Below are 20184 nucleotides of genomic sequence, written 5' to 3' on the forward strand. Positions count from 1 at the left end.
AAGTGTGGATTCCAGAGAATGTTTGGGGATGGATTTTTCCCCCTTTTGTTTGTTAACTTTCTCTCCTCTTCCTGGAGGGTGGGAGTGGAGAGAAGGGTCCCCTCAACAGCAATTTAAAAATAGTTAAATCCATTGTCCTGTAAAGGAAAGATGGTGCGGAGCGCAGGGGCCATCACCTCAGGAAGGAGGCTTGAGTTAGATGATAGAAGTCACCGGGTGTGTTTTGCGTTTTATTTTTAGCGTTAGATCTGAGGGAGGCAGCCCCTTTCTAGATCCTGCGCCTGTCACTCAGTGGCGGACGTCAATGGAGGTACGACCACTTCCTTCCTCCGCCTCACCTCCTTTCTTTCCAGAAAGAGGAAATGATGCGATTCGACGTCGCAGGCCACGGCCCCCATGCTCCCACTAGTCTCGTTCTCGCTCCCCGGCTCCCCAGCTGGGGGACCTGCTCCCACAGGCTCATCCCCGGGGTAAGGCCTGGTTGGGCTCCTTGATACCCTAGGAAGCCTTGAGACTCAGGCTGCGCAGGCCTTCAAGGTAGGAGACTTGAATTGCTATCACTGGTACTAATGCTGTGTGACCTTGGGTGGTTTACTGCAGCTCTCTGGGCTTCTGGGCTTCATGATGCCCTTTCCATCAAATGGGAGCAGGAATACAGTCCTGGGCTTTCCTCTTTCCAGGGTAGTGGTGTTGGAGGCTAGGAGGAAGACCGTAAGGAAAACTCTTTCAAACCTTGGCGGACCCCCATCCGCCTTTCAATTTACAGCTGCTCAAAGTTGGGGGGGGGGGTGAGCGCACCCGGAGAGGCGGGGATTCTTCCCGGAGCTCAGTCGCCTGCCAGGTCTAGTCGAGCGTGCGCACCCCCTTCCCTCGAGCTCAGGCCCCGCCTTGGGGGAGGAGCCGAGGGGCGGTGCGGAGGCTCGCGGCGGAGCAGAGCAGGCTTCTGTCGCCGCACCGGCAGCTGCGGCTCAGGGACGGACAGACGGAGCCAGGGCCGGGAGCCGCCCGGGGCAGGGCTCGGGAGAGCGGGTGAGTTCCCCGGCGGCGCCGCCTGCCTCCCTGCGCTCTGCGGCTTGACAGAGTAGGGATAAGGATCGCGGCGGGGAGGTTGTCCCAGCCTCCGAGGGTCTGGCCAGGGGTTTGCTGGGCGCTTTGGGGAAGGGCGGTCGGCAGAAGATAATTGAGGGTTAAGGGGAAACTGGAAAGGCGGGTACCAGGAGCTCAGGGCCGAGGAGTCGGGCTGGGGTAGGGGCGTTCTTCCGGAGACGATGCCAGGGTAGGGGGTGCATTGGCAGGTTGTTGGCTGGGGCCGCCATGGCCGGATCTTGGGGCGGGTAGGGGGCTCCTGGGCTGGTTCTGGGCTCTGGGCCGCCGTCTGCCGGGGGATGCGATGCCGGGTAGTGGGAGCCACAACCGGCACCAAACAGTCCCGGCGCCCAGCCTGGGTCTCGGCACGGGGGCGCCGCCCCCTCGCGTGGTGGCGCTTGGTCCCCTCAGGCAGTGGCTGGGCGGCGGGAGCGCTCCTGCCGGGGCGGGAAAGGTCCCCAGGGCAAGCGCTCCTGCGTGCAGACCCGCCTGCCGCGGGATCCAGCTGACAGCGCCCGGCAGCCCCGGGGAGACTCGGAGCATGGTTGTTCCCGGCGTCTCCAAAGGGCCGCCGTGCGCCCGCTGCTCCGGCCGCTGCGCCAGGAGCGCTCCTCTCCTCCCAAGTCCCGCGCATCAACTACAGCCAGAGGAGCGCCCCCGAGCGCCTAGGATGGGCAGAAACTGTGCAGCCCTCCTCAGAGAGGTCGCGCAGAGGGGTCTCCCCAAGGTCACCCGAAGTGCCCCGGCTGAGCTGCCCAGATCGTTCCGAGTGGAGAGCCAGGAGGTGCGGGGAGGGGGTGTCGTTCTCTGCCCGCCTTCTTCTCTGAGGCTGACTCCCTCCCTCCCTCCACCTCCTCCCCCAGTCCTGACCGGCTTAGCGGGAGATTCTGATGATGCAGCTCCCAGCCTCGGGCGGATAATTGAGCCGAGACGAGCTTTGAATCTGGCCCTCAAAGAACGGCCGCCAGTAAAGCCGGAGGCCCGATGCTCCCGGGCATCTCGGGAGCCCAGGGGGACAGACGCTGCTGCATAAGCGCTTCTCAGAACCGAAAGCCGAGCTGCTTGCGCGCCCATGTGATTGGATTCCACATAATGGGCTCCTGTTCTCGCTGTCAGAAGCGCCCACCAGCTCCCAGAGGCCCCGGGCACCAGGTGCCGCCTCTGAATCGCCCTCTGGGGGGGACCCGGGGCCCGAGGTACCAGGCGCCCTTGTGCCCGTAGGGCTCTCCGGGGAAGGGGCCTGCGGTTAGCCGCCTGGGCCCGTGGGGGTACTTCCCTGTGGGCCTTTCCATTTCCCATGGCTGGTGAAGCACGGGAGAAAACCCCTCCATTTGGGACGCCTCCTCCTCGATTGGTAATAAAGCTTCTTAGTTCAGCCAATGACTAGCTCTCTGCCTGAGGGCAAGGCACTTGGCCTCCCAGCCCAAGTTACATCTAGGAAGTGGGGCTAATCAGGCCGTGGGAGGATGCAGAGAGGACCCTGTGAAGTGCTGGGTGCAGCGGGCACCGCAGTGTGAATGCTCTTAGGTTAATACTGGCGCCTTTTGGAATGGTTTGGAGTGGGGCGTGTCTCTTTTAGGCTGGAGCAGAAGTGGAGCCCTGGTGGGTGGTTCTGCAGGGGCTGAGGGAGTTTCCTCATCTTCCTCCCTCAGCGCTGTCAGAAAGAGGCAGCTTGCAGGCGGCTGGTGGGCGCTGGTGAATCCTTTCAGCTCTGGGCCTGCTCCCAGGGCCGTCCCACTCACCCCTCCCCAGCTCCCCATCTCCCACCTGCCTCCATGGATGTTGGAGGCAAGATGTCAACCAGGCCACTTTGGACCTTCAGCTTTGTAACTTCCCATCACCTGGAGTCTATCCAACAGTGTTCCCCTCCCTGGGAACTTCCTGACCCCTCTCCAGGTACCAGCTCTTCCCAGCCTCTGAAATGTCTTCCTCAGGAAGACAGCTTGATCCTCTTTTGGTCTCCTCTTGCTGTGCCATTCATCCGCAGGCTCTGGGGTTCCTGTGTTGGGGCTCCTCACATCCTCGCGCTCTCTGAATCTCCCCTGGCATGGAGGGATGTGGCAGGCAAGGCCCAGTGCATGCTCAGACTTTGTTGTCTTTCGTAATTGATGCTGGAGTGGAGGATAAGTTCTAATCCAGCTGTTAAGTCTGTTCAGGAGCCTGAGCCACAGGGCTAAGAGGATGCTGATGCTGGAACGTAGGTTTTTCCCTAAGGCCACAGCCTTTTGCAGAGCCCATTTGGACTCTGGAAACTAGGGCCCCAGGTTCTTCTCAAAGCCCACTCCCCATATCCAGAGTCAACATTCTCTAACCCATGGAGGTTGCAGCCAGCCTGGTTTTATGGATCACGGAAGGCACATACCTAGATTCCTGTGCTGTACTTGGACCCTCAGTCACCTCACTGAACCTTGACGCTTCTCCCAAACTTGATCCCTCTCCCAGCCTTGCCACCCCCACCCCCACGCCACGTGCACCCAGGACTTGAAGTGATTGGTGTATAGTGGGTCCCAAGTGGCATTCTTCCAGCAGAGGCTAGGATGACCTTCTTTATGCTGAGTACATCTTAAGAGACTGGGATTCACGGAGGGCTTGGACAAGCCTTCCTCTTACAAAAAGCCCCAAGTGTGAAGAGCAAGGGAGCCAAACAGGTCTGGTTCAGATGATCGCTCTCTACTTAAAAGCTCTGTGACCTGGGTAAATGATTTACTCTCTCTGAGTCCTGGCTTTCTCATCTGTGAAATGGGAATAACAGTAATGCCTACTTCATGGGGTTGTGAGGACTCTGTGAGCCTGTGATGCATAGAAAGTGCTTAGTACAGCACCCGGTAGGGACAGGAATGCAGGAAATGATTATCATCACCATCACCACGGTTTCCTCCTTTGCACTGGGCTCTCACAGGTCCCACCGCCTCCAGTCCAGGGGAAATCAGACCTCTTCTGCCTCTAGCTATCAGGGCAGGGAAAGCCCCTCAGCCTGGGGCCCTGATTTCAGGGAATTCAAGTTCAGTGTAGGCCTGTCCCCAGGAAGTCTGTCATTCAGCCTTTCTCATCTGGCTGCCATTTTTCAGGATTTATTGATTCATTCAGTGGATGTTTACTCCATTCTAGACCTTGTGCTTAGCAAGGGATTTCAAGACGAATAAGGCAGCTCTCAGGCTTTGCAGTCTATGGGCAAAAGGTGACAGTGAGGACACCGTGGGATAACAGCTTCACTGGCAAGAGGCAAAAAGGGTTGTAGAGAGATGGATGGACAGGTGGGCTCAGCTAACCAACCCAGGTGTCATTCCTGAACCTGCCACCTTGTAGCTGGGTGGTGATGGACAGAAGCATTGCCTCTTGGGTGGTGATATGAGGAGAAAAGTGAGCCCATGTGGGTAAAAACCTCAGCTCAGAGCCTTCTAGGTATTAATCAGTGTTGGCAAATGTTAGCTGCTATTATTATTATTAGTTGACGATGACCAATAACAGGCGGGCGAATTTTGCTGTGGGAGCACATCTGAGCCCTTTAGAGATGGTTTTCCAGGTGGCAGCGGGTGGGCAGCCCGAGCCAAGAGAACAGCTTGTGCGAAGTCACAGAGGCTTCAGAGTGCCTGGTGTCCTGGAGAGCAGTGGGCAGCACTGCAGTTACAGCTGGAACAGCGTCACCCTAGGGTGTGACAGAGGCAGGGGCAGGAGTAGAGGCCAGGGAGGGAGGCAGAGGCCAACCTGCCAAGGGATCCCGAATGACTAAATGCTCACTCACCTGAAGCAGCCACCCTGCAGCTTCCAGAGTGCTGTCAGATTGCAGTCTGGGATTAACTTCTGCAGGCCGGGAAGGGCTGACCTGTGCCCGTTTGCCAGTGCGTTAACTGTCCCTTCCTCTTCCTTCTACCTGAAAAGCACAGAGGCCCCCCTCCTTCCTCCTGAGCTGCTTTTGCTACTTCCGCAACTGTTTCTTTCTTCCTGGGACTCTCATTTGAAGGAAGGGGATGTGGGTGGAGGAAGTGTCACACTCTGGCTCCCTCATTGACCATCATATTGTACCGAGTACTTTTCTGGGTGCTGGTCACTGTCCAAGGTCTTTGCCTGCATTGCCATCCAATCCTCATACCAGCTTCTCGAAGTAGATACACTTATCCCCACTGCACAGAAGGGGAAACTGAGACACAGAGGGTGAGGCCCTTTGCTAACAGGCAGGTGGCTCATCCTTGGCAGGAACTCATGTCTGGGAGTCTCCAAAGTTGCTCTGTGCTACCGTGTACCCCCTCACTCATGCTGTTGGTAAGTATCTAAAGCTGACAGCACAATGTATGGCTTCTTTCACTGTATACTCTTGGATGCTGGGCAGCAGGCATCTTGGAGATGGGGCACAGTGGAATGTGCTCCGGGTACCTGGGGACTGCCCCATTCTCTCCTGGCCCTGATTTTAGGGAAGGCCCCGTGTGCAGGCACTTGGCAAGGGGACAGTGTTCTCATATGTTTCAGAAGCCAGGGTGGCCTTCCTCGGCCAGCCGGTGTCCCACAAATGTGCCTTGTTGCAGACAGTTTGCAGTATGATTGATGCAGCAGCTGGTGGTTGAGCTCCACGGTGACCCCAGGAAGGATTGAGTTTTTTAGGATGGCTGATCAGAGCATCACGTGACCACATCCGCCACCTGTGTACTGAAGACATCAAAACAAAGGCTTGAATTTCCTTTTCCACAAGAGGCAAAGTTTAGGGCCAGGGTTCAAATCCTGCCTCTGCCTTTCACTGGGTTTTGGGCCTTGGGCAATTTCTTCACTTCCTTAAGCCAAAATTTCATCATCTGGCAATATAGGTCATATATACATAATTCAGAATTGTCACAAGGATTTGTAATCATACATAAAATTGACTTCCATGTTGTAGACAATACTGGTGTACTATCCACAAAATTCTCCTCCATAATTACCATACTTGTGATTATATGGCTATTTGTGTCATTATTCTTTTACTGTCTCCCCCACTAGGCTGATGGTTCTCAACTGGGGGCGGTTTGACCCCTTGGGACATTTGGCAATGTCTGGGGACAATTTTGGTTGTCACAGGTGGGGATGTGCGGAGGGGGAGGGGAGCTGCTGGCATCCAGTAGGCAGAGGCCAGGGATGCAGCAGTATATCCTATGGTGCACAGGGCACCCCCCACCACCAAGAATTTCCCGACCCCACATGTCCGTAGTGCCGAGGCTAAGAAAGCTTACACAGGACAGGAGGCCACTAAGATCAGTGACTGTGTCTGATTCATTCAGCCCCGTGTCCCCAGCTGCCCAGCCCGATGGCCGGCACATGGGAGACAATCAATATGCATTAAAGGGATGGATGAGGACTTGGAAGGCCTTATGTCCCTTGGAGTCCCAGAGGTTTGGCTTGCAGGACATTTTGAATGGGCAAAAAGAGATTGAGATGAACCTGAATGATGAACAGCCAATGGGTAATTCAGGCCAAAGAAATTCAGACCAAGCTATTTCCCTTCCTGAGCAGGTGTTTAGGGGCCCGAATTATCTGAAGTGTTGCTCCGATCGCTGCTGCACTTTGCCTAGACAGATGCAGGACCCACCTTTATCTGGACAAGCAGTCCGGTGCAGGGAACATAGGTGCTCGCAAGGAACGCCCTGTCAGCTAGGCCCTTGGGATTTGCTGAGCTGGGGCGCAGCTGCTGTCAGCTTCCTGTTTTTTCCCTTTCTGGTGGAATGAAGGAAACCCACTGAATGGCTATTTTTCCACTGACATTCACAGCAATGTGATAGGCCTTGGATTAATGAGGTCAAGCTCCAGTGTGAAATCTGCCCAATAATTTGAAGCTTGGCCAACAGGAAGACATGGCTTGTTTTCTTTGGGTATTCGATGTCTTTGGATGGCTTTGGCCAGGGAAGTTGGGGTCACGACTCTGTACAAAAGAAGGGAATGTTTTACGCCCCGGGTTTATAGAGGCTGGAGTTGTTGTCTCTGTGTCAATTTCAAGCTTTCAGTTGTTGTGTCTCCCTTTAATTTAGGAAGGTTTCTTTTATAGTAGACTTTGAAATAAATAATTCATTAAAGCAAAGGTTCACCGTGAGACCCAGGCTGGCTGCTGAGCGTGGATCTGGGCTATTGAAAAGACCAGACTGTTTTTCCAGGGCTCTTCGGGAGTTTGAAGGAAAAGATTGGCCCCAAAGGGTGTTTGGACAGGTCGGAGGTGCACATTGGTTAGAACTTACTCTGCTGGGGGAAAGGGATCTCAGGCATATGCCTCCAACTTGCTCACCATCGTCTTGGGGTTTTTGTAAAATGCAGAATTGGATTCAGTAGGTCTGGGGACGGAGCATCCCCATTTATAAGAAGCCCCCATTCTGCTGGTCTGAGAACTGCGCTTTGGGTAGCAAGGGTCTGGGGAACCCCAGACTACAGGTGAGGGGTCCCTGGTGTCACCCACTCAAGCACAAAAGCAGAATTAGCCTGCTGTGCCTGTGCACGCAGCCACCTGCTCTGCGGGCTGGCCTACTTACTGCGCTCCTTCTCATTGTGCCCGGGTCTGGGACCAAGCATGAGGGTAAGTCTGCTTGCTCCCAAGGAGCAATGGAAACAGCCAGAACCGGTGTGAGGGGCGTCTCTTGCTTCCAGAAACATGCGTCCAGGGACACACTGTTCTTGGGTCACCTGGTCACCCGGGGCTTATTAAACATCCAGATCCCTGGGCCCTAGCCCGGCCCACCTGCATCAGAACTGACCAAGGTTGGGCCCTGGGAGTCTGTATTTTTAAAAGTGTGCCAGGCGATTCTGATTCCTAGCCAGGCTGCTGGAGGGGAAGCCGACAGGAAGAATTGGCAGCACGTGGAAGTTAATTGCTCAGCAGGATGTGTAAGGTTGTAGAGCTGTGTACTGCCTGCTGGCACCCAGCTGACGGAGGGGCCGACAGCTAGCCTGCTCTGCTCGCCAACCCCTGCAGTGTTACATCTGCCTAGAAGGAAGGGCATCTTTTTCTTTATATTAATAATAATTATTAACATTTGGCGCTTTTTGTGAGCCAAGCACTATTTAACTTTTAGTCCTCCTAGCAACTCTAAGAGGTGACATGACTATGCCCCTGATTTTATTGCTGAGGAAAGTGAGGCACAGAGATTCGATGACTTGCCCTAGGTCGCACAGCTCGTAGGTGGTGGAGTCAGGATTGGAAACCAGGACATCTGGCTTCAGAGTCCTTGCACGTAATCATTACCCTCTTGGGCTTTTGGGACATAAATGCTGTTGTACTTCATAAGCTGTCCCTGCCCTGAGGGCGTGCCTTTTTCTAGTTCTTCCCCAGATGGGGGAAAGGCTGGCTCCGGAGTCAGACCTGGGTTCGATCCCTGCCTCTACCACTTCCGGTAACCTTGAGAAGTTACTCACTAACTTCGTTGAGCCTCAGTTTCCCCATGTGTAAGATGGGAATAATAATAGCGTGGGATGACAGGGTTAGCTGTTTAGCCTGTGCTTGGTGCACAGGGTATACTTGATACATGCCAACAACTGTTATTACAGTAGTATCAGTAAAGGCAGCCCCTGGGAGGCATAGACAGCTTCAGAGCAGAGGGCATAGGTGAGCCGAGCCCTGTGTCACTTATGTCCCTGGGGGCTGGGTCTGCTTTTTTGTGCACCCAGGTTACTTATGTCTGTTACCTACCTAGGCATTCCTAGCTGTTGCTTCTTGGCTCTGGTTACAGGCCCCAGTGTCCATGCCAGCCTGGTGAGCTCTCAGAATTTCTTGGCTCCCAGAATGTTTCAGAGTCTCAGTCAGAACTGGCTTTATTTCCTGTCATCCAAGAGCAAGTAGAAGGCACACATCCTCACACTTATTTTTTTCAGGGCTCTTGGCTCTTCTCAGTGACTCCCTGTCCCCAGATTCCTTTCTGGAACTCTGTAGTCATCACCGGCTCCCCCATGGCCTGGGCAGAGAGCAGACTTTGCCTTGGAGTCTTTGCCTCTTGCCTTATAAAGAACTAGGGAAGAGTTTCTCCAGAATTTCATTTGTTTTCTTCTTCTTCTTTTTTTTTTTTTACATATGAAATCAAGCTTTTATTTTCTTATTGTATCTTATGCTTTTTAACGATAAAAAGACAAACTCATTATTAAAATTCAAATAGTACAGAAATGTGGAAAATCGAAAGTGAAGTTTCCCCAGTCATCATCCCACGCCACTCATTCTTTTTCCCCAGAAGAAATCCCTGAATGTTTTATGTGTCTTTCCATATATTTCTTATGCATATACAAATCCACATTCATTTACATGTTTATCCTCTTTTTTGTTTTTGACATATCTAGACAGCACTCTTCTGAAACTTCCTTTTTCACCTAATTTATCTTAGCATATGTCAACACACGTAGATCCACCTCCTCCTCAAGGCTACATGATGGTCCAGTGATAAAACTTTACCGTCATTTGTTTTCTAGTCCCTTGCTGATAGTGATTATTTCCAGTTTTTTTCCTACTATGCACACATGATGCTGTAACATCCTTGCTTGTACAGCGTGTATCTTTGTACACTGGTATGATTTTATCTGTAAGGAAAATTCCCTGCTGTTTGAACTATGACATTGTCAAATTATTCTCCCAAGAGCCAAACCAATTTCTATGCCCTCGACCGGGTGTGTGAATGCCCCCTTTCTCACCCCCTTCTCCAACACTGAGTATTAAGTAACTTTAATTTTTGCCGGATTCAGATAGGAATAAAACAGAAAGCATGTTTCTCAGTCAGCTTCCAAGTTACTTCAAATTTTATTACCCTTTAGACTGTGGCTACATAAAGATTGTTAAATATTCAAGAACTACGTTTTACCTGGCTTGATCAAGCTTGGAATTTGAGCTAGAAAAATTAAATTAAACCAGTTCCTATCCTTAGGTTGGTCTCTGCCTCCTGAAGGAAGCAGACCTGCGGACAAATAAAGTAAGAATAAAGCGGTATGCTTCGAGCTGTGCTAGAGAAAAGTCTCAGCTCAGTTTTGTTTGATAAACTCTTCAAGAATATCACAGAAGAATTTGTAAAATACAGTGTACACTTTATCCCAGTGGGAGGTGGGTACTTGAAATCGTCAAAAGAAAATGACTTGTTAGTAGGACAAAGTGCACGCAGCTCACCCCTAGTGGGGGCAGCGGAAGAGGTGGGCAGCTAGAAAGGGATAAGTAATTTTGAAATAGTCTCTTTGGTGGTTTCCATGTTTACTAATGGGGTTTGTTTGAGGGCAGCTGAACAGAAATGCAGCTGAGTCTGCAGCTGGTGCTGATTACCCATCACACTTACCTGGGCAACTGTGTATGTTAGTCCAGAAAGAGTGAAAGCAAGAGAGTAAAAGGCTGGCTTTGAAGATCCATGAGCTTGGAGCCCATAGAGGTTGGACATGGGTAGCATGAATCGATGGTTACCGCAAGGGTTACAAGGTGTGCTCTGAACAGTGCCCATTGTAGACTGGATGCGCATAACGGGCGTTCAGTGAATGAGTGAGCATCAAAGGTGTCTCTGTCTTGTCAAAGGGCCTCCTCCTCAAAAAGAATAGATCCATTTAGAAAGAGGTATGATCACCTGATCTTACCGCCTGTGGGGATCCATGCCTTAGCAATACATTTTCCTTGGGCCACCTGCCTCAGCTAGCTCTTCATTCGCTTGGGATAACTTAAGAACAACACAGGGCAAGCAGTGGTTGAGAATATCTGAAACAGTGCTGTGGGATGAAACTATCCATCATTTTACAGCAGACCTTCCAAGCTGGGATCTATAGAGCCAACTGCAAAGCAAGCAGAGTTGAAAAGATTCTGTGGAGCGAGAGGCAGTCCTGACATATCCGTTCATGGATGGTAAAGGAGGAGCCAGGGAAGGTACATCCTGGGTCTGGTTCTGGTGTCCACTGTCTTGCCCCAACAGCCAGGTTTCTTTTGTCTGGTTTGATGCTACAGCTCTGGTTCCAAGCCAGAGGACCACTGCCTATAGAACTGACAGAATAGTCTCAGTGAATTCAGTCTCTTGGTCCCCCACCTCCTGTCTACCCTCTCTATCTACTGAACACCTACCACATGCTGGGTGACTCTAGGGTGGATGTAAAGGTGAATAGCATATGTCTCTTGTCTTTCGAGAGCATCTGGTCCAATGGAAGAGGCAGACCTGAAACTAACAATTACTCCGGAGTGTTGAGTGCCGCAACAGAGATGTGGTCAAATGCCTTGGAATTAGAGAGGAGAAAAGAAACCCATTTGGCACAGATAAAGAGCAATTTTGGAGGGAATAAAAGGAGCCGTGAGACAATATTGTGTAAATGAGACAAGGCAAGTCAAGTGCTGAGCATGGTGCCTGGAAAGCACTTAAGACATGATCGATATTATCATTACAGCACTTGCGCGAGCTCTCAAAGAACCAGGAAGAGCTTGCCAGGTGGAGAGAAAGGAGGATATTGCCACTTAATGGAACAGCACGAATGAAGGTGAGGCAGGCAGTGTGGTGGAGAGTGAAAACTCCATGGGCTCTGTAGCAGAGAAATCTAAATCTGTGTTCAAATCCTAGTTCTGCCACTCACTAGTTGTGACTTGAGGGATAAAGGCTCATCGTGGGGATCACAGTTAATTTACGTGTAGTACCTGACATGTAGCAGATGTGTCTCAACAAATGGTGGGTACCACTGCGGGGGTGTGAACCCATCAGACCTATTCAGTGTAGCTGGAAAATTGAGTGCTTGGTGGCTTGGGGGTGGGGAAGGAGTTAGGATAGCCAGGGATAAAGCTGAAAATATCAAAGCCAGATACAGGATGGTCTGGACTATTAGGCCAAGAAATTTAGACTTGACTTTATAGGCAATGGGGAGGCATTTAATGCTTCCTTACAAGGGAAAAACAGGATCAGACTTGTGGCAGAATGAAAACTCTGCCAGTGGTGTGGATTGTGGGTTGGAAGGTAAGAGATAGAAGCAAGAAGAACATTTTGGGAAAAGCTGCCTTCTATGTTCCTGTCTTGGCAACCCAAAGCCCACACTAGCCTAGTGAATGCTCTGTTAAGTCCTGCAGTCAAGTGTGCCTAGGGAGGCAAATAAGGGCAGTGGTTCAGAGTATGGCTTCAGTGTCAAGGCCAATGTGGATTTGAATCCTTTTGGACAGGATTTGAATCCTAGGACAGAATCCTAATCCTGTTGCTTACTGGCTGTGTGACCTTGGGCAAGTACATAACGCCACTGCACTTTAGTTTACTCTTCTATAAAATGAGGATTAATAGTACCTTTCTCATAGGCTTGTTGTGTGATTAAATGAAATAGTGTAGATAAAGCATTTAGCTTAGCTCAAGGAATGTAGTAAGTGTTCAATAAAAATAAATTTTTAAAAATTGTTTATTTCACCACAGAACCCTTTCCCCATGTAACACCTATTGATCTCCTCTGGAGCTCCTAGTGTCCTACAGACAGCATGTGCTTTAGACTTTCTCGAGAAGCAGAAACACTTTCTGCTCCAGAAAATAGTAAGGAAGGTTGCCAAGTTCTAACACAGTGGTTCTTGGATGCACAGTAGACCCACCTGCGGAGTTTTCAAAAATGTTGATTCCTGGCTGCACCCCAGACTAGTTAACCTAGAATCTCTTGATGTGGGACCCAGGCATTAGTTTTTTTTTTTTTTCTTGTCTTTTTTTAATATTAATAATTAATTAATTTATTTTTATTGAAGTATAGTCAGTTTACAATGTTGTGTTAATTTCTGGTGTACAGCACAGTGATTCAGTTATACATATATATATATATAGTCCTTTTCATATTCTTTTTCACTTTAGGCTATTACAAGATATTGAATATAGTTCCCTGTGCTATACAGTAGACCCTTATTTATCTATTTTCTAGTATTTAGTATCTGCAAATCCTGAACTCCCAGTTTATCCTGCCACCTTTCCCCTTCCCTGCCCACTGTAACCATAAATTTGTTTTTTATGACTGTTTCTGCTTTGTAAGTAAGTTCATTTGTGTCATTTTTAAAGATTCCACATATAAGTGATATCATATGGTATTTCTCTTTCTGGCTTACTTCACTTAGGATGACAATCTCCAGGTCCATCCATGTTGCTGCAAATGGCATTATTTTATCCTTTTTTATGGCTGAGTAGTATTCCATTGTATATGTATACAACTTCTTTATCCAATCATCTGTCAGTGGACATTTAGGTTGCTTCCGTGTCATGGCTATTGTAAATAGTGCTGCTTAATTTTAATGATTTATTAAGGTAAAACAAAGAAAAGTACACATATCCTAAGTGAATGACTTTTTCACCAATTGAACATGCCCACGTAAGCCATAACCTGCTCAAAAAACAGTATTATCAGTACTCCAGAAGCCCCTCTTATACCCCTTCCAAGTCTTCGTACCCCAAACCCACTATAATGATTTGATAGCATAGTTTTGCTTTGCCTGTTGTTGAATTTTACATAAATGGAGTCATATAGTATGCATTTTTGTGGCTTATTTTGGTTAACATTTTGAGAGATCTGTATCATCAAGTGTAATTGTATATTGTTCATTCTCACTTCTATGCTATGTTCCATTGTGTGAGTACACCATAGTTTTTTTCCAAACTACTGTTGGTGGGCATTTTGGAAAGTTTATACTTTGCAACTGTTACAAACAGTGCTATTAACATTCTTGTAAATGCCTTTTGGTGAATATATATAGAAATTTCTGTTGGGTATATTCCTAGGAATGAAATTGCTGGATTATAGGGCATCATATGTTCAGCTTTACAAGATATTGCTGAGCAGTTTTTTAAAGTGGCTGTACCAATTTATATTTCCACTTGGTTTATGAGAATTCTTGCCAACCGTTGGTATTTTCTGTCTTAAAAAAATTGGCCACTCTGGTGGATATATAGTAGTCTTGCTTTGTGATCTTAATATAGGTTCCCAGCATCTCCAGGTGATTCCAACATGAAGCCAAATTTGAGAACCTTTTTCCTAACAGTTTTTGAAAAAGAAAAACACCCATTAATGGAACTGTATAAAGAGATGTTATAATATAAAAATGACAAGTGCCTCCCCATTGACTCTCTTTGACGTCTGTACCCTGAGTTTTTTATAGATCTGATCTGTGTAATCAGCCAGAGGAGGATGCTTTTTCTGTGGAAGGAGAATGTAGAGGTGTATTAAACCTGACAGCCTGCCCCTCGTCCCTCTGTGCTTTATGTGGGACAAATGGTTCCATCAGGAGTGATCTGGAAGCTAGGATAGAGCCCATGGCAGGACTTCAATCTCTTCTTCCAATTTAAGAAGTGAAAGAGGAGGGAGGACATGAGAAATGAGCAGCAGTCTATCCAGATGTCGTCAGATGAAAATATCTGGTCTTCAGGATCAGAGTTTAAGATTTTTTGTTGTATTTTTGCTCCCCAGAGCTTGCCCAAGACCTGGCACTTGGAAGATGCTTGAGAAAATGAGCATTGAATTTCATATCAGAACTGTGTAACTGTCCTGGTGAAAAGCACAACTCACATGGATGCAGAAGAAGGTGTTGATAGGGATTTAGCCCATCTGATGAATAGTTGTGCTCTCCTTTGTAGTTTCTGTGCTGTGGCTGATTTTTCCTGTTTATTTATTACAAGCATATTTTCCTTTATACCCTCGAGCAAAGATATAATAGCTGTTTTAAAATCTTTATCTGTGAACTTCAACAGCTGGGTCATCCTGGGGTAGATCTCTATTGATTGCCTTTCCTCTTGAGTTTGAGTCACATTTTCCCGTTTGCTTTCTAAAATTTTTTTCTAGTAATTTTATGTTACATCTAGAACACTATGAATGAGACTTGAAGAGACTCTTGATTCTATTATGTTCCTCAGAACAGTCATGATTTAAAAAATCAGTTAACTTGACCAAACAAACTCAAAACTCAGTTTGGGGTAGGCAGCAGCTGAAATCTTTCTTTAGTCCTTTTAGCCTTAGTTGGGCTGCTTGGAACCTGCCCTGTACATGCATCACTCAGGGAGATTTGGACAGAATTTCTACTCAGCATTTGGGGCTACCATCTGTGACTCTTTTCTGGGATTTTTTTTCTCCTCACTTTCCAACTGTAGTTACCTGAACTATATCCTTTTAATTCCTCAAACAGCAAGAGCAAAGGTTTTCATCCAGGTTGTAGTCACCATGTACGACATTGACTGGAACCTGCCTTTGGGTAAAAAGCTACAAAAACATGGAATTTTCCTACTACAAATTCCTTTCTTTCAAGGGTTGACTCCCCTTCCGTTTCTGTCTGCTTGTGGGTGAACAAATCTAGTGCTTTCCAGTAGGTTTTGTGTGTGTGTGTGTGTGTGTGTATGTGTGTGTGTGCAGAGTTCACAACAGTTATATTGTGAGAGAGTAGGTCCAATCAGAGCTGCTCTGCCATTACCAGATCAGAACCTTTCAGATAGCTTTGTTCATTAAGGGGCCCTCAGAACCCCGCTACTTTACTGCCTAGCACATAGTAGATGGCAGTGGATATTTATTTATTGATTAAATGAATGCAGCTTTAAATTTAAAATGGAAGTAAATTAGAAGATAAAACTGCCAGAAGAAAATCCTGAAATTAGTTACTCACTGATGACATAAAATAGAGAGGATGTTTAGAAATTTGCTGGAGAAAATGATGAGTGAGAGGAATGAGATAATATTAGGGCCTCTGATAGGTGAGTGTGGACCCCAGTGGCTAACAAAGAGAACCTGAAATTTCAATACAAGGAGATAAATTCAATCGTGAGAGTAACATCACTTTCATGGGACTGAATCTATGGCTTATGGAGAATTTACTATGTGCAACAGAAATAAAGCCGGTCAAAGGGGAGGCAGAGGTATGCTTGGAGTTCTGTACACCCAAGAGGAGCCAAGAGGAGGGACTCAAAGCGAAGGAACTTTGGCTGCTGATCAAAGAGGGGAGGAACAAAAATGATGTAAAGGCAGTCTACTACGGCTTGCTTCTCTGCACGGTAACTTAAAGGGCACAGATCCAGCACTGAGAGACTTCAAAGCCCATGGATTGGGTGGAAACTTCACTTACCAAAATTCAGAGCGTCTGCAAACTTCCCGATTTATTCTATTGACAGTTTCACCTCCCGGAGAGTAGAGGAGAGAGGACATTTGCTGTTATGAATCTGGTTTGGGAGCTGTTGGGTGAAGTGAAAATGAGAAAGTGCTCACCAAGAAAGGGAACACTAGTCATACAGGGGCTGAGTTCACAGGGCTTGGAAGGCAGATTTTATGAAATTTAGGATGAGATACATATATTTCCTGCCTAAGCCTCTGAAGGTGATGACAGCTCCAATAGTAAGGGAAGTTATGACTGTAATCAATTATCCCCTCTCTGTGTAGATTTCATTTATTTTCCTGCAAGGACGCCTCTTCTTGCTCCTAGTCATGCTTCTGTGGGCCATCTTCCCTGTCTGACGTTTTGTCTTTTATCTTCAAGCAGGGGAGATATTAAAAATACTTAACTGTCACAGCACAGGCACAGACCAGTCGGAAGAGTTGCCAGCCACACGCAGCTGGAAGGTCAGCCCAACATATAGGTTTCTTAACCTCTCCGAGGCTCAATTTTCTCCTCTTTGAAATGCGAACAATACCTACATTGCAGAGTTGGTGCAGTGATTCCAAATGATGTTACATGTAAAGAATTTGACCTACGGAAGATGTGCAGTGCACAGAAGCTCCCATTATTACCCTGCATTCTTTATCTCTGGGTTCATTTCACCTACACAAGTTATAGGTTCTGTGATGCGTACCTTTAGTTTCATTAAGCATGTGTTTTTACTCTATGCTGATTCCAGCACAAGTATTTGTTTTATTACAAATTGATCTGCCTGGTTTGTTAGTCGAAATGTCCTCTTATCTCCTAGGTCATTAACATCTTGGATTTTCTAAAATCTTCTTGCATTTCATGAGGAAGATCTTTTAAAGCATTTGTGGTTCTTTAAAAGTTTTTTTCCCCGTTCCTTCTTTCTCTTCCTCCTTTTACATATGTAGACTGTGGAATCAGATAGACCTGGCTTCGGATCCCAGCCCCACCACTTCCTGGCTGTGCAGTTCACTGGTATCCATTGTCTGCATTACTCTCGTCCTTTGGCTCTTTGTTCTTTCTTCCTCCCGTGTAGGGCTTTCTTTTTTCAGTCCAACTCTCTGTTTTTTTAGTGTCCTTGTTTCCTTGGAATTTTTCTCCAAAACTCCATGAACAAACTATATGAAAAGCTTTTAAAAATTCCCATATCAGATACTTCCTAATTGGCTAAGAACGCCCCTGGCTAAAGGGGAGGAGATATCTTTGAGGTTTCTGAAGTGGAGAGAGGCATCTTGTTAGGAAGCAAACCAGAGTCCCCTTCCTCCTTTATGTTGGTAATGGCGTGAGACCCAAGATGCTTAGGATAGATGAGGATAGATGAGTATAGATGAGGCAGTGATCCCTGCCCCACCCTCTTCAAATATGGACCCCATCCAGTTAGGAGCAGGGTGCTTATCTCCCTCCTCTCCAGAGGCAGTGTTGGGCGAGGTGGCAGTCCCTGCTGGCTTAGCATCCTTCTTTCTAGAACTGGAATCCAGTCAATTTAAGGGGATGGAGTCATGGAGGACAGTTCTTCATTCTACCCTGCAGGGCAAGTTATTGGAGAAATTCTTACTAGAACCTAAGATATTCTTGACCCTTGTCTACCATTGAGGCTGCAGTGCCCTTGGTTTAATGATACACTGGTATTTGAGGGGTCTTTCCACTCAGTCTGATAACTTTCTAGATGTTTGTGTTGAGGACAAGAGGATTCAGAATCAATGGAGCAAAGGCAAGTATTTAAATCCAAGTTTAGGCGAACCCGACGCAGAACAGAATTGCATATTTAGTTTGAGCGCGTGCAGCCACATCCCACGCCATCATCTGTGGCAGACATTACTAATTGATCACAGCACACATCTCTCCTGTTATCACATGGGGTCTTATAACTCCTGCCATCACTGCGCTCCAAGAAGCCACCACCACCCCTTAAGGTTGGCACAACAGAGGAAAGCTTAGCCAAGGATGTCATACTGAGAGAGGGCAGCAGAGCGGGCAGAGGCCACTCCAGGCTTAGCCAGTGTGAATGGCCATCCCCTGTTTAATAAATGTGTAATCCAGGAGGGCATTCTTTGGCCACAGGTGGCCTCCTTTGGAAAATGATCCCTCCAGCTGCAAAGGGAGTTTTCATCTCCCTGCAAAGGGAGGGGGTGGACCACACTCCCCCAAGCCTGGAGAAGCAGTATGTGTAATTTGACTCCCATTTCCCTGTGCTTAGCTATTACATAAGCTTCTTTAGAAGACTGGCTGTTTGGTTTAGCACCGTGATGATGACTGACTAATGTGTTCGGAGACATCATGTCAGCTTTGCATGTGCCCCATCCTTGACACCTCTGTTCTGTCCTCTACAGCCTCCCCCACACTGGCATTCTTACCCACAGGCATGTGGGCCTCTTGTGGATTGAGGTTCATAGGGAGAAGTGCGTGGAAGATGGGCATGTTCATGGGTTTTTCTTCACCCGTTCGAGCTGTGGCTTCCTTTGAAGTATTCCTGGAGCTGAGTCAGAGAAAGCTATCTCACCTTCACAGCTAGAATGAATCCGAACATCATCAATTAATATACTTGGAATGGTCCTTCCATGCTGTCTAGCCTGGTGATTACCAAGTGCTGGGCTGCAAATATGGTGCCAGAGTGTTTGCTCCTAATACAGATGATCTGTCTGCCAGGGTAGGATGGGAGCTCACCAGGCCAGTCCCACCTCCAACCCTGCATGGACCGTCTCTCACAGCAGCCTCATGGGTGGTCATGGAGCTCCTCGTGGCAGGGACCCCAGCATCACGCTATGGCTGGGCTTTGTTGAATTGCCAGTGTTAGACAGTTTTTCTTCATGCTAGGCTGATTCTGCTTTTTCATTTTACCTGCCGATGATCCCAACTCTGCCCTCTGGACTTGGAACAAAGCTGATCCTTTTGTTCATGACTTTTGTTAAGGCTTGGTCCTGTATTCCCAGTATGGCCCTACCAGTGCAGGCAGAGGTCAGCTGGGCTATTATCTCAATGCTGGCCATGATTCTTTTCCTGAGAGAGCTCAAGATGCATTAGTTGCTTGATGGATCACTGTGTTTTTGTTGAATTTGTGGTTGTTGAGTACTGCCACCCTCCCCTCTCCTCCACCTTCCGCCCCACAATAAACTCTTGCCAAGTTGGGTTACAGTAAATGGGCTTCAGAGGACAGTGACAAATCCAGGCCAAGCCCAGGACCACCACTCAGAAATCTGAATGCAGGACCACAGGTGGCAGAGGCAGAGCTAAGGAGCAGAACCTCGGGGACCTGAGTCCCACAACAGATTTAAAACTGGGATGTCTGTCTAGGATGACTGTGCCTGAAGTCTAGAAGGTTCATTACAGCAGGGGTAGAACAGAGAGTCCACAAAACTCCATGAGAATGGGGTTGGTGGGGGGACAAGGCTAATTTCTAATTCAAATATTTGGAACATTAAGGGCCCCAGAAGTCTCTTTGCTCATGAGTAAAGCATCTTTATACTGGGGGATGGGGGTGGGGGTGGGGGTTGGCAGGAAGGGGGAAATGACGCTATTATTCACAGAAGTGTGTTGTGGGAGGGCGGGGGTGTGCATCCTTTAGCAGAGAAAGTGTGTCCCAAGTGAGCTCAGAAGGGGGAAAGCCGGTGCTGCGTTTTGTTTTCCTTTTCCCCTTGTGCTCAATGGTACAGGAAGCGCGAGGCGCAAGCGCTCACGGCCTTCCTCCCGGCTGCTGCCAATATTGTGTGGAGAAGAATAGCTGTAGAAAAGGAAAAAAAAAAAAAAATCTTAACGTTTTAACAGTGTGAACTTTGAGACACTGTCTGACTCATGTTTTAAAGTCTCTTCAATTTGAATTTACCTTCCTTCGTGTTGTTTTTCTCAAGGCACCAGGCTCGAGTCCAGAGATGTGTCAACCCTGGGATGGAGGCGTCGCAAAGCCTGGGCCTCTTTCCCCCATCTCAGGGGGCGGGGCTGCTGTGGGCACCGGGCCTTGGCCTTCCAGCCCTTCTTCAAGGCTGGCCTCAGCTTGGCGGCTGCAAGATGGCCATTTCAGGGGAAGTGGAGGTATCTGGTAATATGCCTCAGCAAGAGAC

General features: G+C 48.2%; 2 protein-coding genes across 2 annotated transcripts in view; one reads left to right on the plus strand and one right to left on the minus strand.

Moving 5' to 3' along the window:
• Positions 1-826: 826 nt before the first annotated feature.
• Positions 827-16542, minus strand: LOC116657807 (extensin-like). The gene is made up of 2 exons (XM_032461196.1): positions 16531-16542; positions 827-1985 (listed from the first exon to the last, which is right to left on the minus strand). Exon 2 carries the CDS (start codon positions 1718-1720, stop codon positions 827-829), a length of 894 nt encoding a protein of 297 aa, XP_032317087.1. The 5' UTR covers positions 1721-1985; positions 16531-16542.
• PPP1R16B (protein phosphatase 1 regulatory subunit 16B) overlaps positions 884-20184 on the plus strand; it is a 93783-nt gene continuing 74482 nt past the window's right edge. The window contains exon 1 of the mRNA XM_032462298.1: positions 884-1029. The gene's annotated coding sequence lies outside the window, so the exon portion shown is untranslated. The remainder of the gene's footprint in view (positions 1030-20184) is intronic.

This window comes from Camelus ferus, chromosome 19 (assembly GCF_009834535.1).
Source record: "Camelus ferus isolate YT-003-E chromosome 19, BCGSAC_Cfer_1.0, whole genome shotgun sequence".
Classification (NCBI taxonomy): Eukaryota; Metazoa; Chordata; class Mammalia; order Artiodactyla; family Camelidae; genus Camelus; species Camelus ferus.